We start from the raw sequence: 23,876 nt of genomic DNA on the forward strand, positions 1-23,876 counted from the left end.
AAAATAAAAATAGTTCCAGGTTACAGCTATTATTTTGTCCAGCTCTCAGTAATAAAAGACAGCTAAGAAATTTGGTTCTAAACAAATTGTGACAAATCACCTTAAGATTTTTTGGAGTGGCTCTGAAAGAATCCACTTTGTGATTTAGTAATTACTCGAAACTTAAGATCCTGCAGTGCCAGATTTTGCAAGTTGGTATGGAAAGAATAGAAACTGATTGGTGAACTACTTGGCTTCATTTGAAATTGTTATGTGTTTGACTTGTGGGCAGAGTAAGGCCCCCCCCCCTTGAGCAATCAAGTCTTAGCCAGAAAAAGGCCTTCAGCCAGATAACTTCCTCTAGATCTTTTGGACTGCAACTCCAATCGGCTCCAGCCAGGACACCTATTTAATACCAATTCTGATGTGGGTTGTAGTCCAAAACAGTTGGAAAGGGCGCCAGGTTGGGGAAGGCTGGCATACTTGCTATCTGACAATTTACTGAAAAGATTTGGACTTGGGACCTTTTGCATAGGAAGCATGGGCTCTCCATTGCTGAGCTGTGGCTGGTGTAACAGAAGACGCCTGCAGCACACAACCAAGATTGCTTCACAATTTGTCCACAAATGAAGCCCAAATTAGGAGACTGATTCTGTCATGTGCAAAATAAATGCAAGGGAAACTTAGCAATTGGGGTTTTTGGGGAGTTGCGGAGTGGGTTGAAAACCAGAGTCAGTTGCATTGCCATAGTTTCCAAGCAACTAGAATTATTTCTAGTTTCCATTTTCTCTTTAAAAACAGGGAGCAAATTCTTGTCCATTGTCACCTTGTTTCAGCTTCTACTCCTTTATATATAGCACAATCCTATCTAAGCAAGCCCCATTACCAGGAAATGTTTTAGGAATGTGGCATTAATAATGCTACCTGTGTATAGTAAGTGGCAGACCATTAGATGACATTTTGCACATTGTGGAATCTGCCCTAAGTTTAGTCATATGGCTTAGGACAGTAAAATGATCTGTAAATGTTTCCTCTTGAGGTTGAATTTCTGCCTTTATATCTTGAGGACTAGGCAATGATTGTGCTTTAAAATGGAAATTAAGTGGTGTGACTCCTGGTTTCCATCTGATTCTGTCTATTCCTGACATACAGCATATATGAGTGCCTCATCTTTTTCTAATGTGGAAATTTTGCCTCCTTATTTGAGGGCACTTCCAGACTCACTGTATTCAGGTGGGATTCAGTTGCATCCTGGCAAATATAAGGTTGTAGAAATAAAGCTGATTTGGAGCTTCTGCACAACAAATAAGGGACTTCTTGCTATAAGAAAAATGCGGAATGACACTTGTATTAACATCGTTGTCCAGCCTCCTTCAGACAAATCCACAGATGACCCGCATTGTCTAATGCCCCTGCAAATATGGAAGGTAGCTCAATAAACAGGTCATCTGTGACCCCAGCAGCATCCAGAGTTCATGTTCCTTATTTTATAGCATATGGGAGGGGAGCCTGGTGCTCTTTCCCACTTTCCCTTTCAGCTCTATGTGCTTGCATGTGCTTCTGAAGGATCAGCCAAATTTTACTGGATCTGACATTTACCCAGATCCTTTGAAAAAGCAAAGACTGTGTGTGTATGTGCGCACACACTTTGTTTGTTTGTTTAATAATTTTTATTGGAGTTTTCAATGCAAACAACACAATAAAAGCTATAAAGAATGAAATACAAAGGCAGATTAAAAAGGCAAATAAAATCTGCACATAGAGGTTCCATATTTCATAGCAATTAATTGAAGTAGATGACTTCTCCACTCCATAAACAAAGAGGAACGAGGCTCAAACATCATAGTACTAATGTACATTGAAGTATAATAGGCAAATAAGCTTTATCTCTGTCTACCTCTTGATTTATCAGTGACACTCATAGTCACAAGTACTATATTAGTAACACCAATATTGATGGCCCTCCGTATGTGCACATGCTATTTGTCTCTCTGTGGGGAGGCTGATCCAGGTGAGGAGGGTGAAAAATGACAGAAGGGTGTGGGGTCAGTGGCACTTGCTCAAAAAGCCAAATGTGCCCACAGGCCTAAGAAGGTAGGAGATCCTGGATCTAGATGAAGAGGCCTGGTTAAATGAGCCTTTTGCCTCTGAACGGCTAGCCCTATCACCTAAGGATGCTTCACACATGATTGGCTGCATGGATATTGCTGCGCTGTTTGAAATTGCATTTACACCATTGCTTGCTTTTCTCCACATGTGGATGCACTGAAATACATGTGTCTGCACTGGTGTCACAGATGTACATATCATGCATGTGATAACTGGTATCGTATGCACCTCCTGCAATTGGCCTTTACCTCCCAGCCTTCATAATACAAGGTTTTTGTAGCTTAAAGCATCATCACTTTGTCTCTCACACATGAAGCAGCTTTCATTTTAAACTTTTGTAAAATCTTAACAGTAAAATGACATGCAAAGCCATATCTTGGTTACCCTGAGTGTGTTCATAGTAAGTTTCATAAGGCTGGCATTTGTTGCAAGAGTTACCTAACAGCTTAAAAAGAAAGACCTTTGGGTAGGTTTTACAGTTGCACCAAGACGTTTACCTCCTACTGGTCATTAGACAAGGGTAATTTTCTGATCTACACTGTTCTGTGAAACATAGTTTATTACATTCGTTTCCCTCTTTCTTCTTCTTCTAGGAAGCTTAAGGTGTACAATATAGTTCTCCCCTCCATTTGATCCTCTCAGCAACTCTGTGGAGTAGATTAGGGACTGAGAGTCAGTGACAGACCCAAGGTCACTCAGTGAGGTCCAGGACTCGGCAGAGCTTTGAACTCTAGCCTCCCAGGTAGTCCAGTACTCATAAACACAATCTAGGAATGTGCAATCCCAGTCAAGGAAAATTTTGGGAACCACTGAACTGGCACAGTTTCCTTAAAAATAATGGAAGGAAATAATTTATTTCTAATGGCTGGTTGATTTTTCCCATGCTCACCTATCCAGGGTACCTTTTATTTTAGCGGCCTGACTCGGCTCCATTTCATTCAGAGCACTTGAAGAGCAGATAGTGGGCAGACTGGCCATTATTCCTCCTGTTGTAGAGGTCCCTGCAAAGTGAACACGTCTGAGCATCAGATCAATTTTTGATCTCTCATGTGACTGTTCTAAAGAAACAGCCCACCCACCCAGTGCCCCGCATTGTTTCCTAATGCCTGCTTAATGGTAGCTAGAAGGTTTGATTTCAGATGAGTTTCTTCATCTGTAAAATGGAAATATGGGTGATTTTATGTGCCTCAGTTTTGCTGAGAGTAAGGAACTGTGATTGGGGTGGAGTCTTGTGGAAATTTTTTGAATCATCATGAAATTTTTTGCTGCAATAAATTGGTAGCAATCTAATGTAACATATTATTCAGCTGACTTTTTATGTATGCCATATAACTTCTCTAGGTGCCAAAAGTAGTTAACAAAAATGCTTGATCAGGGACAAAACTCAATAAAGTGGACTTGGTGTTGCCTAAATGTTACACGTCAACAAAGTCAATTATTTTTAGGGGGGGTTACTGTATATATTTTAAGGCAGGGCAAGTCAAAAGTGTAATTTACCTTTAGATCTAAAAAGGAAAAAAATACTGTAGGAAACTAGTAGCCCGTGATTCTGTGCCTTAAGAACACAAGAAGAGCCCTGGCAAGATCAGGCCAATGGTCCATCTTGTCCAGCCACTGAGATGTTGGTGGGAAACTCTCAAGCACAAGAGCATTCTCCACTCCTGAAGTTTCCAGCAAGCGGTGTTCAGAAGCATCACTGCCTCTGATTGTGTAGGCAGAGCATGTCCATCAGGTTTACTAGCCATTGGTAGCCTTGCAGTTGCCACTAGCTTGTTTTCTGCACGGGGTGAGGAGACTATAGCTATTTCCTGCAGACAAGCAGATGGGTGGTGAGTTGCAATGGATTTAATCAGGTAACTGTTTGGTACCTGTTGGAAGCTTGAGTGTCAATGTGTATCTCTCCATGTTATGTGAATGCTTCATTTCGAGACACCCGTGGAGGCATTTCTCTCTTGCAAATTCTGGGGCCTTGTGTGCAATAATCCTGTTCATTGAAAGGTAGCAGGTGGGTCATGTTCTGCTTCTTGCCCATCCCAGTATTAAGATCACCTGGTTGCCTGGCTGGTTGCCCAGATTCTTGCAAAGGCTAGATGGAGCTTTGTCTGGTCTAGAAGGGATCTGTGCTCTTGGGCGAGGTGGGCATTCATGGGATCTCTTAATGCAGATTTGTTATGTTAAAGAGGCTTTGAGTATGCATTCTTCCTTTTCAACTGTCACAAGGCATCAGTGCACCATGGGGATGATAGTAAAAATAGACTCTGCAAGGCTGAAATGAGCCCATCCCTGGAATTATTCTCAACTGCCTCCAGGGTGTGTGGTGTTTTTGGGGAACCAATAAAATGCTACTGAATGTCATGCAAGAAGCTGGGCTGCTAGAGTGATATTGGTGGCTAGCTGAGCTAGAAGCTGAAAAAGCTTTATAGGATTCCCTGCCTTCCAGCCACCTTCTGCGCCATTTGAGGCTTATATAGAGCAGTTGATACATTCTGGAATAATTGATAAATAAACCAAAACAGTTTATTCTTCAAACCACACTGAACTGCTATCCCTTCCGCTGACCCATTAGTGCCAGTATAGGGCTTTTGTTTTAAGTCAGCTGCCTTCCCTAACCTGGTGGCCACCAAATGTTCCACATCCCAGCCATGATGGGAATTGTAATCCAAAACATCTGGAGGGCACTAGGTTAGGGAAGGATAGTTTGAGTGATGTGCACCCTGCCTGTCAACCTGCTGGTATTTCACATAATTTGTTATATCACGTAAAGAAACCTCCACAGCTGTTTGCAACAAGAATAAAACAATAAAATAAGTAAAAATGTAAAAACAGTTACTGTTGAAAAATAATTTAAATCCATGACAAGCTAAAAGTAGATTCAAGCACATGTTGACATTCTAAATATCTGGGTAGGCTTGTCTAAACAAAGAGTGGAGCCTGCCACACTAAAAGATTGATTTCCTCTTATACTTCACCTATAGTTTACTTTTCTTAGCTGTGTGGGCATGCAGAACACACACACACCCTAGGCGTCTCGGAGGCCTTGTTTGATATTCTAGCCTTTCACTGCTTGCTTAAACTCATTGAAAAGCTAAGTCCCCATGGCCTGCCTTCAGGAAACAGCAACTGCTGAAATGGCCTTACTCTTAATGGATGCTAGTCTACAGAGAAGGCTTTTGGAGCAGGGACTTCCCTGAGCAACCTTTGTGCAGAGAGTGTGTTATGTTCCCCTGCCCCCAAACCCCATTTGCTCAAAATCAAAAATTTGTTGCTTGTTGGGGCTTGTTTCTTTCCTGTTTTGGACTTGCATTCAATGGTTCACCAGAGGTAGGCCAGCATAATGGTGCTCTAGTTTTAGACAGAGACCATTTTCAGTGTGCCTCTTCTCTTTTTCAGCATAGCAAGGATGTCCTAACAAAATGAAATTAATTGCACTTCCCTTTTCCTACCATCTATCGCAGCCATTCTAGATGGCTGTCATGAACTTTTAGCTGCTGACAGATGTGACCAGCTAAGCCGCCCTTGGGATTAGATACCACTGATTGTGGCTTCTTACATGGCATGCTTTTCTCTACTTTTTACCCCTCGTTCATCATCTGTGTTGCACTCCTCAGAACAGTTGCAACACTGAAAACTTCACTATTCCACTAGGCATATGTGGGCAATTCAGAATTCATCTTTCCACAGAGTTGATTGATGTCTGATTTTAATTACTATTGTTTTTATTGTATCGTTTTATATATTATTGTAAACTGCTTGTTAAGATACAATTTTTATTGTAAATCACTTTGATATTTTTCTGTGAAATAGCAATATATTAATTTTTGACTATCACTTTAGACTGCAGGTGGAAATCACTTTTTTTAAAAAAAATGCTCTGTGGTATGTAAACATTTTAATGTAAAAGCTAGAAAAATATTACAGGTTCCTAAGCATCTGGCTCGAGCGTAAATTATTGCACTGGGTCAGACTTATGGTCAGTCAATCCTAGTCCTGCCAACTGATTGACAGTAGCAGGCATGGCATTCTACCTTTTTAGATAGGGGTGGGCAGTAGGTAGATCTCTGGGTGTTTTGCTATAGGCTTTCTGACTCCCAATTGTTTAGCAGTAGCAACCACAAACCAATATTCCCCCACCTAAATCAGGCTGTTGACATAAATATGCCTAACCAAGATTAGACTGTTGTGTGGAGCAGCTGAACAAGTTCAGAAAAGGAATTCCTAAGTTCAGAGCGTGCTTATTTAATTCTAACAGTGTGCCCTTTTGCATGTGACTCTGGTTGATAGAACTTGGGCGTTTTAATAAACTAGTAGATCCAGCTGGCCTGGCATCTGGCTGTGTGTGTGTGTGTGTGTGTGTGTCCAAATGTCCGACATACAGCCTTATTCTAGCAACCCCTGCCACTGCTGCACACAACTCTGAAATAAGTTGTGCAGCTCCATTCATTTCAGTGCAAGCTCTGCAGAACTGAGATGGAGCTAAATAGTGGATTTTGAGCCCCATTAAAAGTGGCATGTGGGAGAAGGGACATGTTCCACTGGGGAGCTGAAATAGGGCTTGTGAAAGAGGATGAACAGAAAGTTCTGTTCAGAGTGTGTGTCTAGGGGTGTGTGCCATTTGGAGTTTTTTAGCTTGGTGTGGCAGAATCTTTCACTTCTCCTAGGGTCGGTCTCTCTCTCTCTCTCTCTCTCTCTGTGTGTGTGTGTGTGTGTGAGAGAGAGAGAGAGAGAGAGAGAGAGAGAGTAGGAAATTCCTGCAGTGGGTTGTGGCCTGTATCCGAATGCACCGTAAAGGTGTTTCTTACTTTCCCTCAAACTGTGGCGACAAGGGTTCTGGTCAGATCAGGGGAGGCAAAATATACACAAGAACTTGGCCCAACTCTGTGCTTCTGTGGACTCATGGCTGCTGCCTGCGTGACTCATCTCTTTCCACCTGAGTAGCTGCTCTGTATATTCTTGGATGCTGCATTGCAGGATGGGCGCTCAAGCAGAAGGTGCTCTGTCAAGGGAGGCTTCAGAAAACGTCCTGGAGGTTCTGCAAAGCCAGCTGTGGAAATAAAACTGGGGCACCCTCTCCTTACCTGTGTTCCAGAATGGCCAGTGTCTTGTTTCCAGCCTGCCCCATTGAGATTTAACTTTGCGTTTTCGTAATTAGCAATGCCTGCCCACCTCTGTATTGCAGCAGTCCAAGGCTAGTGTCAGAATGTGGGGTTGTAGCCATTGCCATTGGTGTTTTCCTGAGCTAGCTTTGAACACTGTAAATCTGCAAATGTGTGTACACACTGTGGGAAGGGATAGCTCTCTTATATTACTCTGAACTCTCTCCAGCCTTAGCCTCTGATGCAGAACGGGCATGTTTGGGCTGGCTGGCTAGCTAAGCCCACATATTTTGGAGACAGTTGAGGATTAGATTATACAACTCCCGAATAGGATTAGTATGTAAATAAGCAGAAGGGATGAACTCTTCTTTCTCCATGAATTACCTTTGCCTTAAAAATAAAAACCCTACTATTCCACATGCTTCCTTCACAAATCATTATTTACTTTAATTTATTAATTTATATCGGCCCTTTTTCCCAGTGGAGGGCGCAAGGTAGCTCACAGCATAAATAATAAAAGATGCAGCTAAATAAATATTTAAAAATATTACACAAATATTTTACAATATTACACAAAACACAAAATAAATATTAAAAAGCAATTAAAACCATCGCCCTATTAAAAATATTCATGTGTGTTTCTCTGCTGCGATTAGCATTAGATATGACTCTTCACCTGGGTGGGTGCATTGATAAAAATAATCTTTTGGGAGGGGCACACACTGCAGTTGCAGCTCCAAAGTCCAGAGTTGGACAACACTTTTATTAGGAACAACCAAAGTGTCACAAAATAGTGGCAAGCTTTTGAGTTTTTCTGAACTCTTCTTTGGGGAAGATGTTACAGAAGCAGAAAGTGGAAAGAGTAGGAGAAATGAAAAGGTGCAAAAATTATGCTGGAACAAGCAAACTGTTGCAAAGTGGAGACTGCAGGCTGATGCCACACCTGATCTTACCCAGAAGCCCAAGAAGTGAGCTGAGGAAGTCTCTTGGTGCTCTTTGCCTTGAATGTTTATCATTCTCTTGTGACCTGGGGTGTGTGAATACAAACAAGCAATGTTGGCTAATATCCAGTAAATCTTGTTTTTTAAAGTCACCCATGTGGTGGTGCAGTGTTTCTGAAAATGTTCACATAACATGATGGCTTGCTTTTAATTCTTTTGGCAGCTTGACCTTGAAGAGTGACCATGGGGATATCTTGGTGGACTATTCAAAGAATTTGGTTACAGAGGAAGTGATGAAGATGCTGATAGAACTGGTAATTCACCTTGAACATGAATCCTATTTATTTAGCGCTTCTGGTTACAGAAATTCCAAAGCTGTTTACAGCAGTGAAGCTGATATAGTAATATAATGTATTGAGAAAAACAAAATCTTGTTATTGCCATAACCGAGAACATTAAAACTGGGCACGCAAATAAATATGTTTTTAATGAACAGGAAAAGCATAGTGCAGCTGGTAGTCTGCCACTTTCAATGTATATGAAGCTTTACAGAACACCTGAAGCAAACCAAGCTCCAGCTTAATACAGAACAAAGTGGATTCTTGCCCATAAATGTTGGTCAGAAAAGTTTGGGGTTGGGAGCAAAGGGATATTTCCAGTTTCATATCATGGCCTTGGTTTCATAAAGCCCAGGATCTCCCTGCATGCTTACGCAGAGCCCAGCTGCCCTGACAACAAATGCAAGGGGCAGCCGTCTTGTCCCTGCGCTTGAAAACTGCAGTCCAGTTGGACGGGGGGGCTTCACCAAATGTTATACCAAAGCTAGTGCCCTCCAAATGCTTAGAATATCTGCTCCCATTAGCCCAGGCTTAACCAGTACTGATGGAAGGTGTAGTTCAAAAACATTTGGAGGGTTCCAGGTTGAAGGTGATTTGAAGCCACCTGGGCAAGCTTCCAGGGGCCATGTGCTAGGGGTGGGCCGGGCCAGGGGCAGGGAGGAATGGCAGAGCAGCGAGTGATTTTACACTTATATAGACTACTTTGTACACACATTCACACACCCCTTTCTAGCTTCCATTCAAGTAAGCCAAGAGGGCATCCACAGAGTTGGAAGGACACATTCCAGACTTGAACTGGGGGGTGGGAGGAGCTGGGCCAGTAAGTGGTGTGGCTGCCATAGAATTCAGGGGACCTGGAGGGCCACATTTAGTCCTGGGGCTGAGGCTCCCCATTCCTGATTTAGAGGATCTTTTAGGAACAGGCAGAGAAAAATGACATTGTGTATGTGTAAAAGGAAGCTACTGGCATACTGGAGGGGGTTAGCGAGGGAGGGGTCATCTCTTATGTAACTGGTGGATTTGGAAAGCTGATAGTCATATTTACTAAAAGGTCAACTTTTACTTTCAGGCAAAATCAAGGGGCATTGAGAAAGCAAGGGAGCAAATGTTCACTGGAGAAAAGATCAACTTCACTGAGGTATACCTACTTTTTATTTTTGTCTGTGGGTTCCTGTTCAGTAACAGGGAGGAGGTGTTTCCAGCACACAAAGCAGGGCTTCAAGCAGCTGTATAGGGTTTCTGGAAAATAGTGTGTGTGTGTGTGTGTGTGTGAGAGAGAGAGAGAGAGAGAGAGAGAGAATATCAGAGTCAGAGAGTGTGTGCTGGGGTTTTTGTGGTTTGGGGGGGGGTATAAAGGCAATGATCTGGCCACCATCCTCTAGATATTTTGCTATGCAGTCCAAGGATTAAATATTAGACTGGTTTTCAGTTGCCAGATTCATGAATAAATTGTATAGTTTTTCCAATATATCTAGTTTGTTTTTGTGTTAAAGGTTTTTTTTTAACTTCACATGAAGCTAAATGTGTGAATAGTCTCATTCTGTCAAAAAGTGTATTGCATCTCTATGGGGACATGCCTCTTCTATGATCTTGAACTGGTTTCATATCTTCTCTCCCCCTTTCTGGGCTAATAGTAGCCTTATAGTTGTTACAGATCAAGCTGACCTGATGTGAACAGGATGTGAAATGAACCAGGAAGTCCCCTATGGATCTCTGTCTTTGCTGATTGACCTTGGAGAAACCTCCTTTCTGACAGTCCCGCCATCACCTCCATGTGGATCTAAAATCCACAATATAATGCAGAGCTTGATAGAAGGATTGCTATCAGTAATTCCTGAATCAGTTCTGTATTGTATTAGTTATAATATAATAACCCATAACATGAAGCGTGTTGCATACTGGGCACTAAGTATTATTCTCAACACACATTCTTTGCCACTGCAAAGCAGAAATGCCCCCAAGTTTTTGTTGGAATTTTACGATTGCTTCACATTAAATGTTAAGGAACTTCTCTGAGATGTGTCAAGTGTGAAAAAGCCACTTCCTCTTCATGGCAACTGAAGCTCCCCTTCTGTGGTTTTGGTGTTCATTATTTTGGTGCACAGAGCTACCTGAAGGATGGTCTCTGCTGTGTACCAAGACTACTAGATGTCCCTTTGCGTGTCCATTTGCCCTGTGACACGCAGAACGCAAAAGTGAGGGGCATGCTGCCATTTTCCTCAGTGGCACCCAAGTGGTGCGTGTCATCGGGTGGAAAGAAAGGAGTGTTTTGTTTGTTGCTTTTTGCAACGCTGTTGGCCGTTTCTGCTTTTGTTGCTCTTCTGGAGTTGTTGCTGTAACAGAAAATTCCTGTGTTGGTAAATTGTGGCGATGTGTATGTGTTTAGATCCTTTTCATGTATTTGTAAGCTGCTGCAGGGACTTCGTGGTTGGGGATGCAGTATACACATAACAAGTAAATCCTGCACCATCCACACACAGGGAACAGTGCAGGGGGGCTACCCACAGGGCTTGAGTCTAACTTGGTCCTCCATGCCACTACTGTGCCAGAGTGCTTTCCAGCATCACTCTTCCTGTCTTGCCTGCCCCCAGGTGGCAGAATAAATTCCTTCCCTTAGGCTGGCCCTTAAGAGCATCAGAAGAACCTGCAGCTGGATCAGGCCAGTGGTTCATCTAGCCCTGTGGCTGGACCATCTAGCCAAGCAACCTTGATTTCTTGTGTGTCCCTTCCTGTGGGTAGAGGGCTGCCATCATTTCCTCCCTCTCTGTCTGCTGTTGTTGAACATCAGATTGTTATAAACAAGTCTGTCATTACTGTTTAGTAATAATCCCCAGCTTTACAGCCTACCTGTGTTAGGGCAAGCTACCCATCTCATCTCACTAATTGAACATACATTCAAAGAAGCGGGTTTTGTATTCTAAAACACATACTTCCCAGACTCTCTAGATTATTTGAAAAACAATATGAATAAAGAATTGTAGGAAGTAAACATGAAAGTCTCTCTGTCATAATTTTTGACCTTAACAACAATTTCTACAGCCTGTTTCTTGCTCCCGTCATTCGCCAAATTGGTTCTTGGCTGTTTAAAAATATATGTTTCCCTCACCCCCACTTCTGCCTAGTGAAGCCTTTTTGGAAACCCCAAACTACACTCTAGTCTGTGGCATCTGACCCAGTTTTGGTTGTTACTGCTTATTTTAGTTTTTATACATGTGCACGCACGCACGCACACACACAATATTAAAAAAAGATCATTTATATCACCTGTATATTATTTGCATGTTTTATAGTACTTGATTTTTCATTATTTTACAATTTTCAACTCCTTACTGTGAAACCGCTTTGAGAGATATAAAACAAGTGAATGCACAAGATGTTTGAGTGGCTGAATGAAGGACAGGAGGATCTTCTTGGTTCCAAAGGCAATCAGCAACTAGTGGTCCCATTTCCTTCTCCTTCCTGGCTGCTGCAATGTAAATTCCTCTGGCCCTCTTGGCCCAAGCACCTTTTGGTTTAGAAAAGAGACTCAATGCCCAGCATCCTTTGCCTGGGCAGCTCATATGTGCCACCAAACAGTACTTGTAAAGTTTCTGGAAACTGCAGTAGGGGAGAGTGTTCTTGTGCTTGGGTCTTGTTTGTGGGTTTCCCATAATGAGCATCTGGTTCGCCACTCTGAGAACAGGATGCTGGACTAGATGGGCCACTGGCCTGATCCAGTAGCCAGACTCTTATGGTCATTGCAGAGTTCCCATTCACTGTGGTCCACTGGAAGAAGCGGTTCCTAGTGGATTGTCTCCCAAACTACAGAAGAAAACCAGCAGAAAGAGAACAGAAAATATTTCGTCTTGCTCCTTCAGATCAGTGCCAATCAGTTCTGCTGAGATTCTCAGTTTTGGTAACTAATTGTTGCTTGGCACTATCCATAACTGTCTTGTCCTCTCTTCTCGTTTTAGAACCGAGCTGTGCTCCATATTGCTTTGCGGAATCGCTCAAATACTCCAATATTAGTTGACGGCAAAGATGTAGTCCCAGAAGTGAACAAAGTTTTGGAGAAAATGAAGAATTTCTGCCAGGTATCCAAGTATTTGCTGGTTGTGCTCTGTGGATAAGGCAGGTATCATGTCGGCTGTCATGCGGACTAGTAGTCCCTCAGCTGTTTACATATTTCTGTTGGAACAAATCAATGTTTATTGTATAGCAAAAATACTGTCTTCTATATAACGTATATATATTTATATATACTATATAACAGTGCTCTTCAGTCTTGGTTCCCCAGTTGTTTTTGAATCCCAACTCCCATGATCCCTGATCATTGGATGGCCTGTGGGAATGATGGGAGCTGTAGTACTGCCCTAAATAGCCCAGTTCTCTCTCTCTGCAAAATATTCCTTGATGTAGACTTTTTGGCATGCTCTGTAGGGTTGAGAGAACAACTTTTTAAATATAGATTCTAGTAATGTAGCAACCCTTCGTCATATATACACAAAACTCCATATGCTTAAATAATAAAGGTTGTATGAGATCACAGTCCATATAACTGGGCTTCATATTCAGGAATGTGACCAGCGTTCCTGATCATCTGTTCCCCTCCAGATGTTTTGGACTGCAACTCCCATGAACCCCAGCCAACACTGCTTTGTAGTCCAAAACATCTGGAGGGGACCAAGGTTGGAAAATTCCACTTTAACTAGAATTGGATGCTCTGCTATTTTTTATTTATTACAGTTACTTATATGCTGCCTTCTAGGGTACAATTCCTTCCAAGGCAGAAAACAAGTAGTATTAAATTTAATTTTTTAACTTTAAACAAATAATATTAACTTATTAAAAAGTCACCCAGCTCCTTCCCACAGGGCAGTTGGTAGATGGCCTGGCAAGTGGGAGAGGAATAACCCAGCTGACACAGGTCGCAAGAGGGTCTTCACCTGTTCCCCTCTCTCCTGGAATCCTCCCCACTAAACTAAGCAAGTGGCCCACCAAGCAATTGAACTCTACCACCCAGTTCTTCCCCATGTGTCCACACAGTAACCCTGTGTGGGAGGTTAGGCTGAGAGGCAATGATTGTCCCATCTTCATGGCTGAGTGGGGATTTAGTCTCCCAGGTCCTAGTCCTACATTCTAACCACTGGAATTACTGGAAAGCACTTGTATAAAGGCCATCTTTGTACTTGCAGAAAGTTCGCAGCGGTGACTGGAAAGGCTACACGGGAAAAGCCATCACTGATGTGGTCAACGTTGGCATTGGCGGATCAGATTTGGTGAGCTGTTCTGCTGCGTGACTTCTCCTTGCAAAGGAAGCATTTGGTCTAAATGTTTAGCTGCTCTGACAGCCTTTTCTCTTTAGGGCCCCCTCATGGTGACAGAAGCCCTCAAGCCATATTCCAAGGGCGGTCCTCGGGTTTGGTTTGTCTCCAACATCGACGGTACCCACATGGCCAAAACCTTGGCTGAGCTGAACCCCGAGACTACACTCTTCATCATTGCATCCAAGGTACGTCCCAAGTCCTTTAATCCATCAGCAGCTCATGCTAAGTAGAGGATTAAATATGCAAAGGTGACCTCTCTAGCCCAGGCTTACCCCAGGCTGTCCTAGCATCATATGGCCTGGGGTTGATGGTAATTGCTGTCAAATTGTGGGCACCAGGTTGGGAAGGCTGCTGCACATTGCCTTTGCTCATGCCAGTTTTGGTGACTAGGCAGAGAAACAGGTTGCCCTTGGTTTATTTAAGTATTTGTTAGCCAGTAGCTTTAGTTAAGCCTGCTGGCTTTGGGCTTAGCTGAACTAGGAGAAAAATATGATAGATGATGCACTGATTTTTCAGACGCTTGGCTTTTTATGCAAGCTGTACTTTGCTAGGGCGCCTCAGTATTTTGTCTGAGAAACCATAGAGTTGGAAGGGACCCAAAGGGGTCATCCAGTCCAACCCCCTGCAATGCAAGAAAAGGCAGGCAAGAGTTTAGGAAGCTTAAGTGGGAAGAGAACTTCAAGCTATAGGCTTTGTTTTGTGAATTGGAACTCCCCAGTTCCTCTGAATTTTGTTGTATGTTTATGCAGTGGTTTATGTTTAATAATTTTTTGATGCATTTAATATTGTATTGTGGGTTTTAAGTATTTATTCACACTACCCTGAAATTGGCTTTTGGGTAAAAAGTATAAGAATTATTGAAAAAGAAATAAATCCAGGTTTCCTGCCTGAATGCTGTTGAGAAGACTAGCATCTCATGGCTCTCATTTGCCTGGATGCCTTTAGACAATTGGTTAGGTTTGGAAAGGGATGAATAGCATTTTTTAAAAAAGCTTGCTTTATAAACTAGTCTTTTGTTATATAATGAAAGAATTTTTTGGAGATGGATGGGAGAGGAGGAGGACGTGATGTTGGTCCTTAAAGCTACATTTTAATGGTTGAATAAACTCCAATAGAGCAGGGTGATATTGACGGAACTGCATGACTGGCCATGTCAACATGTTTCATAAAGAGGGAAATATTTTTTTGCTGATGAGCAAATTGGGACTGTCTGGAAAATCAAGGGGAACAAAGGGCCCCATGTTTAGATCCACAGCAGATCAGTCAGAGCAATTATTGGCTTGAGTGATTTCAAATCTTCCTGAAAGTTTAAAATTAGCAATCATAAGATGGGCCCCATCAATCTGAATGTTCTCCAGTGCATGCCCTCATTGTAATGAACGGGGCTTGCACAGGTCGTTGTCCTGATGGCTATTACTCAAAGTGTGTGAGAGTTCTAAATGACTTTTAAATTCTCAAAAGGTAGTCATTAGGATTGTGTGTGCTGTGATTTTGAGGGGAAAGTGCAGATCTGATGGAATTCAGCTTCTTGAGAACAATAAGTAAAAAAGGCAAAAAAGTGCACAAGATGGTTTGTGTTGGTACTAGCAAGCTATGTAGCTGGCATTGCTTGGGAATTTGAAGAAACCAAAAAATCGGTGGAGTTTTTAAAGGTTCTGTCTGCCATCTTGTTTCAAAATGGCACCCAATTGGATCCAAACGTAAGATGAAAACCCACTTCTCAGTCACAGGAATCGTCATGCTAGATTTGATCTTTATCTGAATGTGGATGGGCGGACAAAAAAGTTTTCAAAATACAGATCTAGAAATAATAATAATACTGTAGGTAAAGATAATACAAATAATTATATTTTATAAAGCAGTATGTAAGAACTAGAAACTGCTAAAATGTGTGAGCCAAGGCAGCTCTAGTTGTGCAGATGGGAGCACCTTGGACTTTGCCTGTAGTTTCCTCATTGTGCTTTCTGTTCCTTAAAAGTTGCCTCAGTGGCTTGTCTAAGTCTTTAACTGTTTTCCCCCTCTTCTCTTGGTGCACAGACTTTTACCACCCAAGAAACTATTACCAATGCCGAAACAGCCAAAGAGTGGTTCCTAAATGCTGCTAAAGATGTAAGTGAAAGTTCCTTGGTTATGTGCTCAGTTGTGTAAATAAATTAATCTGTAAAGTGGCAAATGACTAATGTAGATATAAAGGTAGCCCAGAAGGAGACGGGAGTCAGCTTCAGTAAACATTTCCTGCCTTGTCCCATGGAAGCAAATTTTTACTTAGGGTTAGCAAGCCTTCTCCATCTCTAAAACATTTTTGGTGCAACAGTGTTGGGTGCCTTAATTCCTGCTAGGAACTGCTACATGCTTTCGCCCAGGTGGTCACAGAACTGTAGCTGGAATCCTCTACAAAAGTTCCAGCTGAAACTGCAAACTGGGAGCCAGTCTTCAGAATGTGTTTGTCCACCCTCATTGGCATTTAGCTATGGTCCTCTGCACCTATACTAACCACAGTTACCTCCACAGCCATGGTTTGCAAATGCATCTCAAACCATTGCCTCGTGGTCTGGTTTATGAGGGAGCCAGGTGACTGTTGGTGGACATGACTGAATGTGGGGAAGGAATGGAGGGCAGGCAGTTTTCTGTGTCATGAGAAGGGAGCACACGCCCCTCAGGCAGACTGCAGGCCTGCAAATGTTGTTGCAGAGAGAGCCTGTGTTCCATCTGCGCAGGCCTGAGGTGTCTTAGCAGACTCCTCCCTAGGAATGTTTTGGAGCCAGTTGGGCTGCAAGGAAACATGAGAGTAAAGGCAAGCTAGCGAGTGCCCCTTTGATATTTGGCAACTCCTTTGCAGCCTGAAACCAGGTTGTACTTGAGACAGGACTTGGCCTTTTCAAAGACAGATGCCTGAACTATGAATAGGTTCCCTGAAGTGGAGCCCTGCGTTCTCCAGCAACTTCTAAAAGGATGTGCTGCTTCTTTGCTATAACTATCTTTATCCTGAACTGCAGATTAAGCTGGGGTTGAGAGGTTGTTAATTGCTGCATGGTATGGGGCAGTTAAACAGCCTTTTCATACTGGCACATGTTGCTCTTGCAAAATGCCTCCCCACCACCTTACAATTCTAAAAACGATGAAATCGCTAGGAAGAAACCAGGACAGCTCCCCCCCCCCCCAAAAAAAACCCCCAGCTCCAATAGGGTGGAATCTGGAGGGCCATAATCTGGGTTGGAATAATCATCATGGCAAGTAAGGCAGAAAGTTCAGGGCTGGATCCAGCACTTCTGGGGGACTGAAAGCGAGGCAAGCTCAGTGTGCAAGCAGTGGGTACACTACAGTAGGTACACTATAATATTTTTATTTATACTCCTCCCAATATAAGCATACAAAACACACCAAACCATTTTGTGCTTTTTAAAACAAGTGTAACTATCTTCAACCCCTAAACTTGCTTTCTAGAGTGATAGAATACCATATACCACTGTTTAATTGATACAGTACACTGTTTAATGCCCAGGAGGGGATCCTTGGCATTGCTTGATGCTTTGCCACTGTGCCCAACAAGTCTGGCGGTGTTGCTGTTAAATGCCAGGTTGGTTTGATCCAATGCTGTGCTTTTGTAACCGGTGTATGAGCTGCAGCTGGTAAAAAGTACTCCTGTGTGCTTAAGCCATCACTGCATGGCGGTGAGCTGTAATGTCTTGAGGAGGAAGTTGGTTGTGCTCATTCCACAGGCGAATTCATTTCTGCAGCCAGTTCCCTCCAGGTTTGCTGGAGTACAACTCACCCCCTCCAGCCTCCATAGGTCAGGAGTGATGGGAGTTGTTGTCCAAAGACTTGGGGAGGGGGTACCATGTTGGGTACCCCTGCTATGTATAAACTGGAGCTCAATTCTACTCAGATTGGTCAGCTAATAATAATAATATTTAAAGCAAGCTTAGCTACTCAGGAGAACAGTCAGCAAATGCTGTCCCAAGGGAATACATACCTGAGTTGATGTTTATCGCAGGATGTTTATCTTAATTGAATATTTCTTAATTGAGGGAGTTGTTTCATGTTGTGTTCTTAGAAACATTGACTTTCCTCAGCGTATTGATGTTCCTTGATAAGAAGCTCAGTAATGACTGACATGCTCTCCCTCCCAAAAGGCAGTTTGCCCACCTCCTACCTTATTTCCCCCCTGGCTGCACCTTTGGTGTTGGGAACGCTCTGAAGTGCAAACTCAGTTCATTAGTCCAGCTCTTGGTAACACTTGGCAGCCTGTCTGGCATCCCTTTGGACAAGGCCTGTTGCGTAAATCATAGCAGGAATCCTTTTGTAGGGTACAGGACATCACTGATTCCTGTGACAATCCATAAAAACAAACACACAGGCATAAAACCAATTTTTGTGGTAGCAACAGTTTTTAGTATGTTAGGTTTTAACATCTTTCACCTGGTGGTTTCAGTTAACGTTTATTGTGGTAGTGACTTTAGGAATTAAGGACTTCCTTTTTTTGAGACTGCTGGCTTTATGATGAGTTAAATTTTGTTGGTGTTTTTAAAACTATGTCTGCTTTTGCTGAATAAAGGTTCCATGAAGGTAAAAAACACACACCCTGATAGGATATTTAGCCTTGGGGAGGCGGAGCAGCAGTGGTGGTCTCTGAACTTTAGTTATGATTTCCAGGGCTATCATGGCAGTTCAGAATATATTGTTTCATTACCCAACAATCTTCCTTCCTCCCTTTTCTTTCAAGCCTGCGGCTGTGGCCAAGCACTTTGCTGCCTTGTCTACCAACGGGGTGAGTATTTCAGTTTATAAGTTTCTGTAGTTTTTTGCCCTTCTAGAAAAATTTAATAGCAGTGTTGGGATCAAAGTAATGTGATGCAGGAGATCAGTGATGCTAAGTCTCCTGTTGCTTTTGTTGCTTTACAAAACAGCTGTTGCCTTGAAGATTTGGGAACATTTTGATGACTTTAGGTCTTCCCCTACCGAGTTCGTAGCATATTTGAGGAAATTGCATGGCTGGAAGGAAAGGGTTAACCCCTCCCCTCCATTGCCATTCCTAAATCTCCCATGACACTTCTTGTTTGGCCCACAGCTGAAAATATGTGATGGAAATAGAAAGCAATACTATTGGAATCTCTTGAAATATTCTACATACTTACAGTGAATTGATCCTACGTGTGCTGGTTCTTAACTAGCCAAAATGGCACTCCTTGCTAAAGCGGGTGGGGTCTCCTAACAACTCTCAGCAGCACCCTTAACAAACTACAGCTCCCAGAATTCTTTGGGGGATATCATTGGCTGTTTAAAGTGGTATAATGCTTTAAGTGTGAATGTGGCCTTATTCTTCCTTCTCTCTTTAAAAAATACAGCCACAATAATATATTGGTTGCTCCGTCCCTATAGATGTAATAGTGTTGCTCAGTAGAAAGCTCTACTTTGATAAACATTCCTACTGCGGCTTCTCAGCTACTGAATGTGTTTTGAATATGTATTTTCCCAACCCTAACTGGAGATGCCACTGAGGGTTGAATCTGGGGCCTTCTGTATGCAAAGCAGCGGCTCCAGCGTTGAGCCACAGCCCTAGTAATTTTTGCAGGTTTCTCTGCCTAGCACCAATCTGATCTCTAACTGCTGCTCGCTCTCTCTTTCTCTTTCTCTCTCTCTCTCTCTCTCTCTCCCCCCCCCCCCCCCCGCTTTCCTCCTTTTTTAGCCTAAAGTTAAAGACTTTGGAATTGACACTCAGAACATGTTCGAGTTTTGGGACGTAAGTAAAACATGCTATGCAAGTCCATCATTGGACAATAGGACAGTGCTTCTCATTCTTCTAGAATTCAGGCTCCCCACATACACATTTTCTTCTGGATACACAGGGAATCATTGCATGCAGCCTATTGTGAGGCAGCAATGCTTCTGAATACCAGTTGCTGGAAGCCACATGGGGTGGGGGGTGGGGGGAGAGCTCTTGTGCTTGGCTCCTGCTTCTCGGCTTTACAGAAGAGGCATCAGGTTGACCACTGTGAGAATAGGAAGCTGGAATAAATGGGTTATCAGCCTGATCCAGACAGCTCTTCTTACATTCTTAAGTTTGTTTTCTTTACTAAAACAATAAACCATTAATGCTCAAACGTACGTTAGCATGTACACAGATAGATACACACCAACAGATCAGTCTTCTCCTAAACATCCAAGTGGGGGGAAGGAAAGCTTCCATGATTTTGCCCAGTCTTTAAAGCCATACAGGTTGGTAGGCATCACTGCCTCAGGACCTGATAATTCCTAGGAACTGTATACAGTGGTGCCTTGGGTTACATATGCTTCAGGTTACAGACTCCGCTAACCCAGAAGTAGTACTTCGGGTTAAGAACTTTGCTTCAGGATGAGAACAGAAATCGTGCTCCAGAGGTGCGGCGGCAGCAAGAGGCCCTATTAGTTAAAGTGGTGCTTCAGGTTCAGAACAGTTGCAGGTTAAGAATGGACCTCCAGAACGAATTAAGTTCTTAACCCGAGGTACCACTGTATGTCTTCCAGGTGTGACCCCCCCTCCCCTTTGCTAATATTTGCAGTGCAGGGGAGCTTCGATGAAGGGCAGATTTTAGGGGTCACCACCATGAATACACTGCAGAAAGTCTGGCCTCTTTGGCTCTTTTGCTAAGGAACTTGTCAAAGGTCAGGCTAGGAGGCCTCTGAACACATTTCAGTCTAGACAGCTGCTGGGTAATAGGAGATAGTTTGCTGCTCCCAGCTTTCTGGACTTCATGAGTTATTATAAGCTGTGACATTTTGCCTGATGGGAGCCTACTGTATATAATCTAGGTCAGTAAAAAGGTCAAATGTCAGCCTTGCTTGAGATCTTGAAAGTGGTGCAGGGGCTGAACTTGGATCTTTGAGCTTATCATAAACTGCCTGGCAGTGAAGAACCCAAAGTTCATGACCGTCCAAGGATTTGGCTGCACCTTTTCCTTACCTCATCCTCCTGCCATAGAAAGATGTCCCTTTCCCACTTCCCATGTGCCAGATTCCTCCTTAAGGTGACCAAGCTCAGGTGGCAAAGCTCTGCCCCAAATGCATACCCTGAAAGACCTGGCACTGGGAATGCCCACTCGCTGCCTTTCATCTGGCACCTCATTTTTCCCTAGTTTGGTGGATCAAACTTCCCCTTATCCCTCTTTTCTAAGTCCTAAGAATCCAAAAGTTCCAGGGTTATAGCTAGTGCTCATTCTACTCATAGTAGGCCTATTGAAATTCATTTGCATGACTAATGTGGGTGCATTAATTTCAGTGATCTGCTCTGAGTAGCTACAACCCATAGTATTTTGCTATAAACATCTGTTTTGTGATTTATGTTGTGATGGCCACTGGTGACAAACAATAAAAGGCACTTTGGAACTCCTTGCCTCTTGATTTGAGGTGCCATCACTACAGTTTTCGGTGCCTGTTAAAACAACTTTGTTGAGGCAAACCTATGCAGACATTCAAAACTTGCATGTTTTATTTTTTATTTTGCTACTTTTTGCATCTTTTGAATATTTTTGATATCTGTTTTCTACCAATAACTTTAATGTTTTATTTTATAAAACATTAATATATTACATCAAGCAGTATATATTTCTTTAAAAACACTTGACTGACTTTTCCTGTAAACTCTCCATCCCCAAGTGATATAGAGATGTTGTTACAATGCCTGCTTTTGCCATGGACTCAATCTACAGCCACCTTTGCTCTCCAGACATTTTGGGCTAGAAACTCCCCCATCAGCGACGCTGGCTGTGGGGCTAAAGGAGAGTTGTAGTTCAAAATATCTGGAGAGCACCCAGTTGAAGTGAAGTGGGGGTTCTGTGCTGGAGTGCTTTGCAGAGGAGTCCCTGGTGGTTTGTGCCTAGAATACTTTGGTCTTCTCCAATGACTTTCCTCTCACCCTACCCTCTTTTCTGTTTGCAGTGGGTTGGTGGCCGTTATTCATTGTGGTCTGCCATTGGCCTCTCCATTGCTCTACATATTGGTACGTACCCAAAGTTCTTGGCATGATATCTTCTACTGCTACTATGCTGGGCTGATACCTTTGGTTTTGGGGGCCTAAAAAAAAAAAAATCAAGTATATTTTAGAAAGCTAACTACTTTTTTTTTTATTAAAAAATTGAGTGACTCATAACTTTGCAGATAGCCGTTTCTGGTTCTCAAAACTAGAATAGAAATCTAATGAAAATGGGGGCAGGGACCAGCCTTCTTCGCTTCTTTCCAAATTGAATGCTGTGTTGACTCAATAGGGTAAAATTGTACAGGCACGTTGGGTTCGGATCACAAACTGCTTTTGAGTTTGACAAACCCAGCAAGCAAACGAAACAATGAGGAATAGAATTTTGCAGTTGTGTGGTTTGCAAACAGGCGTTTCCACTTAATAATACTCGTGTTTGCTTTTTTAAAAAAAATCTATTTAGGTTATGATAACTTCGAGAAGCTGCTTGCTGGAGCCCATTGGATGGTGAGTATTTGGTTATTCTTCACAGATGATTGTGTCTGTGTCTCCACCTATTTGGTGACTTTAAACTGGGATTGGACAAAGTCATGGAGGCCTATCAGTAGCTACTAGCCAATACTCATATGATTTGCACCAGACGCTATAATGCTTCTGAACACCAATCCCTGGGAACCTGAACCTCAGGAGGGCAAGAGTGCTGCTCTTGAACTCAGGTCCTTCAAGAGAGCTTTCCTGAAAAACATCTTCATGTACGCGACAACGGCCGCAAAATTTCTGGTAGTACAAGGATGGAAGACTGAGGAAACCCCTAAAGAATCATGGCAAGAAAAATTGATGGACCATGCAGAACTGGCAAAATTGACATATAAGTTATGGGACAAGGATAACTGTGACTTTAAGGATGAATGGGAACCTTTCACAAAGTATCTGAAGACGCAACAAAGAACTGGACTCCTTGGCAGGTTTTGAATAAACATGCACAATTTTTTTTACTGATAATAATAAGCTAAACAGTTTGAAGATCTATACAACTCTGTAACATGCAGAAAATAGCGTTATTGGAGAAACCAAAGACTGGAACTGAGGGAAGTCGGGGGGTGGGGTGGAAATAAGGATATGTTTTTGGAAAATATGTTTTGTTATAACTTTGAATAAATAATAAAAAGAGAGAGCGCTTTCTATTAGGGCCTCAGAATGGCCACTATGAGAATGCTGGACTAGATGGGTCATCAGCCTGATCAGAAGGGCTCTTCTTACTATTTTAACCTGGTTGTTAGCTGGGGTTATGTAGGGCAAGCAAGAAACATCCCCCCCCCCGCCCAAAAGTCTTAATCAGTCTTCTCTGGCTTGGTAGATCACAAGCATTGGTCATACACAGTGAAAATCCATGCAACTCCCATTCACAGTTATAGGAACTGGTAGAAGCACCACTGGCTGAATGGGCTCTTATTTTCCAGTATGTTCAGAGGTTCTAGTATTATCCCCCCCTCTGCCCAGTGCACTGTTGGCTTTCACAAAGCAAAAACTTCTGCTTTCTACTGCTAGAAGCCAGCTCTGCATGGCTCTAAAGAAGCTGGAGTTTCATGGGTGTGTTTGACATTGGGTCCAGGATGGCCCAAGTGTGCTGTAGGTTTGGTTTTTATAACATGGGTGTGTTTTACATCCATTTGCCTAACAGGACAATCACTTCCGCACCACTCCGCTGGAGAAGAACGTGCCCGTGTTGCTGGCAATGCTGGGGGTCTGGTATATCAACTGCTTTGGAACTGAGACCCATGCGCTTCTGCCCTACGACCAGTACATGCACCGCTTTGCAGCATACTTCCAGCAGGTAAGGAGTGTCGTCCTTGGAGTCATTCCCTTGTGCTCCTTATTGGTTGGTTTGCTCTCTGAATCCAGGCTTGCAATCTTAAGAGTGGAATGAGGATCCTTGAATGTACATTGGGCACATTGGCTGCAGGGAAGCATCCACGTTAATTGCAGTCTGTGGGTCGTTCCACCAAATAAAGTGTTGTGGCTTGTTGGGTCACAGGCTGCCAGTGCTGCACGGAGTGTAGGCCTCTGTCCAACCCTCCTGGTGGTGCACAATTAGCTGTGTGTGTCTCCTCTGTTCTGGCTGATTTTAGTGCTATATATGCCTATACAGTGGTACCTCGGGT

The 23,876-nt window shown here is 42.9% G+C and overlaps 1 protein-coding gene and 1 long non-coding RNA gene across 3 annotated transcripts in view; both read left to right on the top strand.

Annotated features, from left to right (window-relative positions):
* LOC310683259 overlaps positions 1-23,876 on the top strand; it is a 179,570-nt gene that overhangs the window by 16,426 nt on the left and 139,268 nt on the right. The gene's annotated exons all lie outside the window — the stretch shown is intronic.
* The window catches only part of GPI (glucose-6-phosphate isomerase), a 33,966-nt gene that overhangs the window by 3,776 nt on the left and 6,314 nt on the right, over positions 1-23,876 (top strand). For both annotated transcript variants that reach the window (XM_083452906.1, XM_083452907.1), the window contains 11 exons: positions 8,346-8,436; positions 9,530-9,598; positions 12,414-12,533; positions 13,635-13,718; positions 13,805-13,951; positions 15,804-15,875; positions 18,490-18,534; positions 19,453-19,506; positions 21,681-21,741; positions 22,178-22,221; positions 23,396-23,548. In XM_083452906.1, coding sequence (XP_083309032.1) covers positions 8,346-8,436; positions 9,530-9,598; positions 12,414-12,533; positions 13,635-13,718; positions 13,805-13,951; positions 15,804-15,875; positions 18,490-18,534; positions 19,453-19,506; positions 21,681-21,741; positions 22,178-22,221; positions 23,396-23,548 — 940 coding nt within the window. The remainder of the gene's footprint in view (positions 1-8,345; positions 8,437-9,529; positions 9,599-12,413; positions 12,534-13,634; positions 13,719-13,804; positions 13,952-15,803; positions 15,876-18,489; positions 18,535-19,452; positions 19,507-21,680; positions 21,742-22,177; positions 22,222-23,395; positions 23,549-23,876) is intronic.

This window comes from Podarcis tiliguerta, assembly GCF_965153285.1.
Source record: "Podarcis tiliguerta genome assembly, chromosome: 8".
NCBI lineage: Eukaryota > Metazoa > Chordata > Lepidosauria > Squamata > Lacertidae > Podarcis > Podarcis tiliguerta.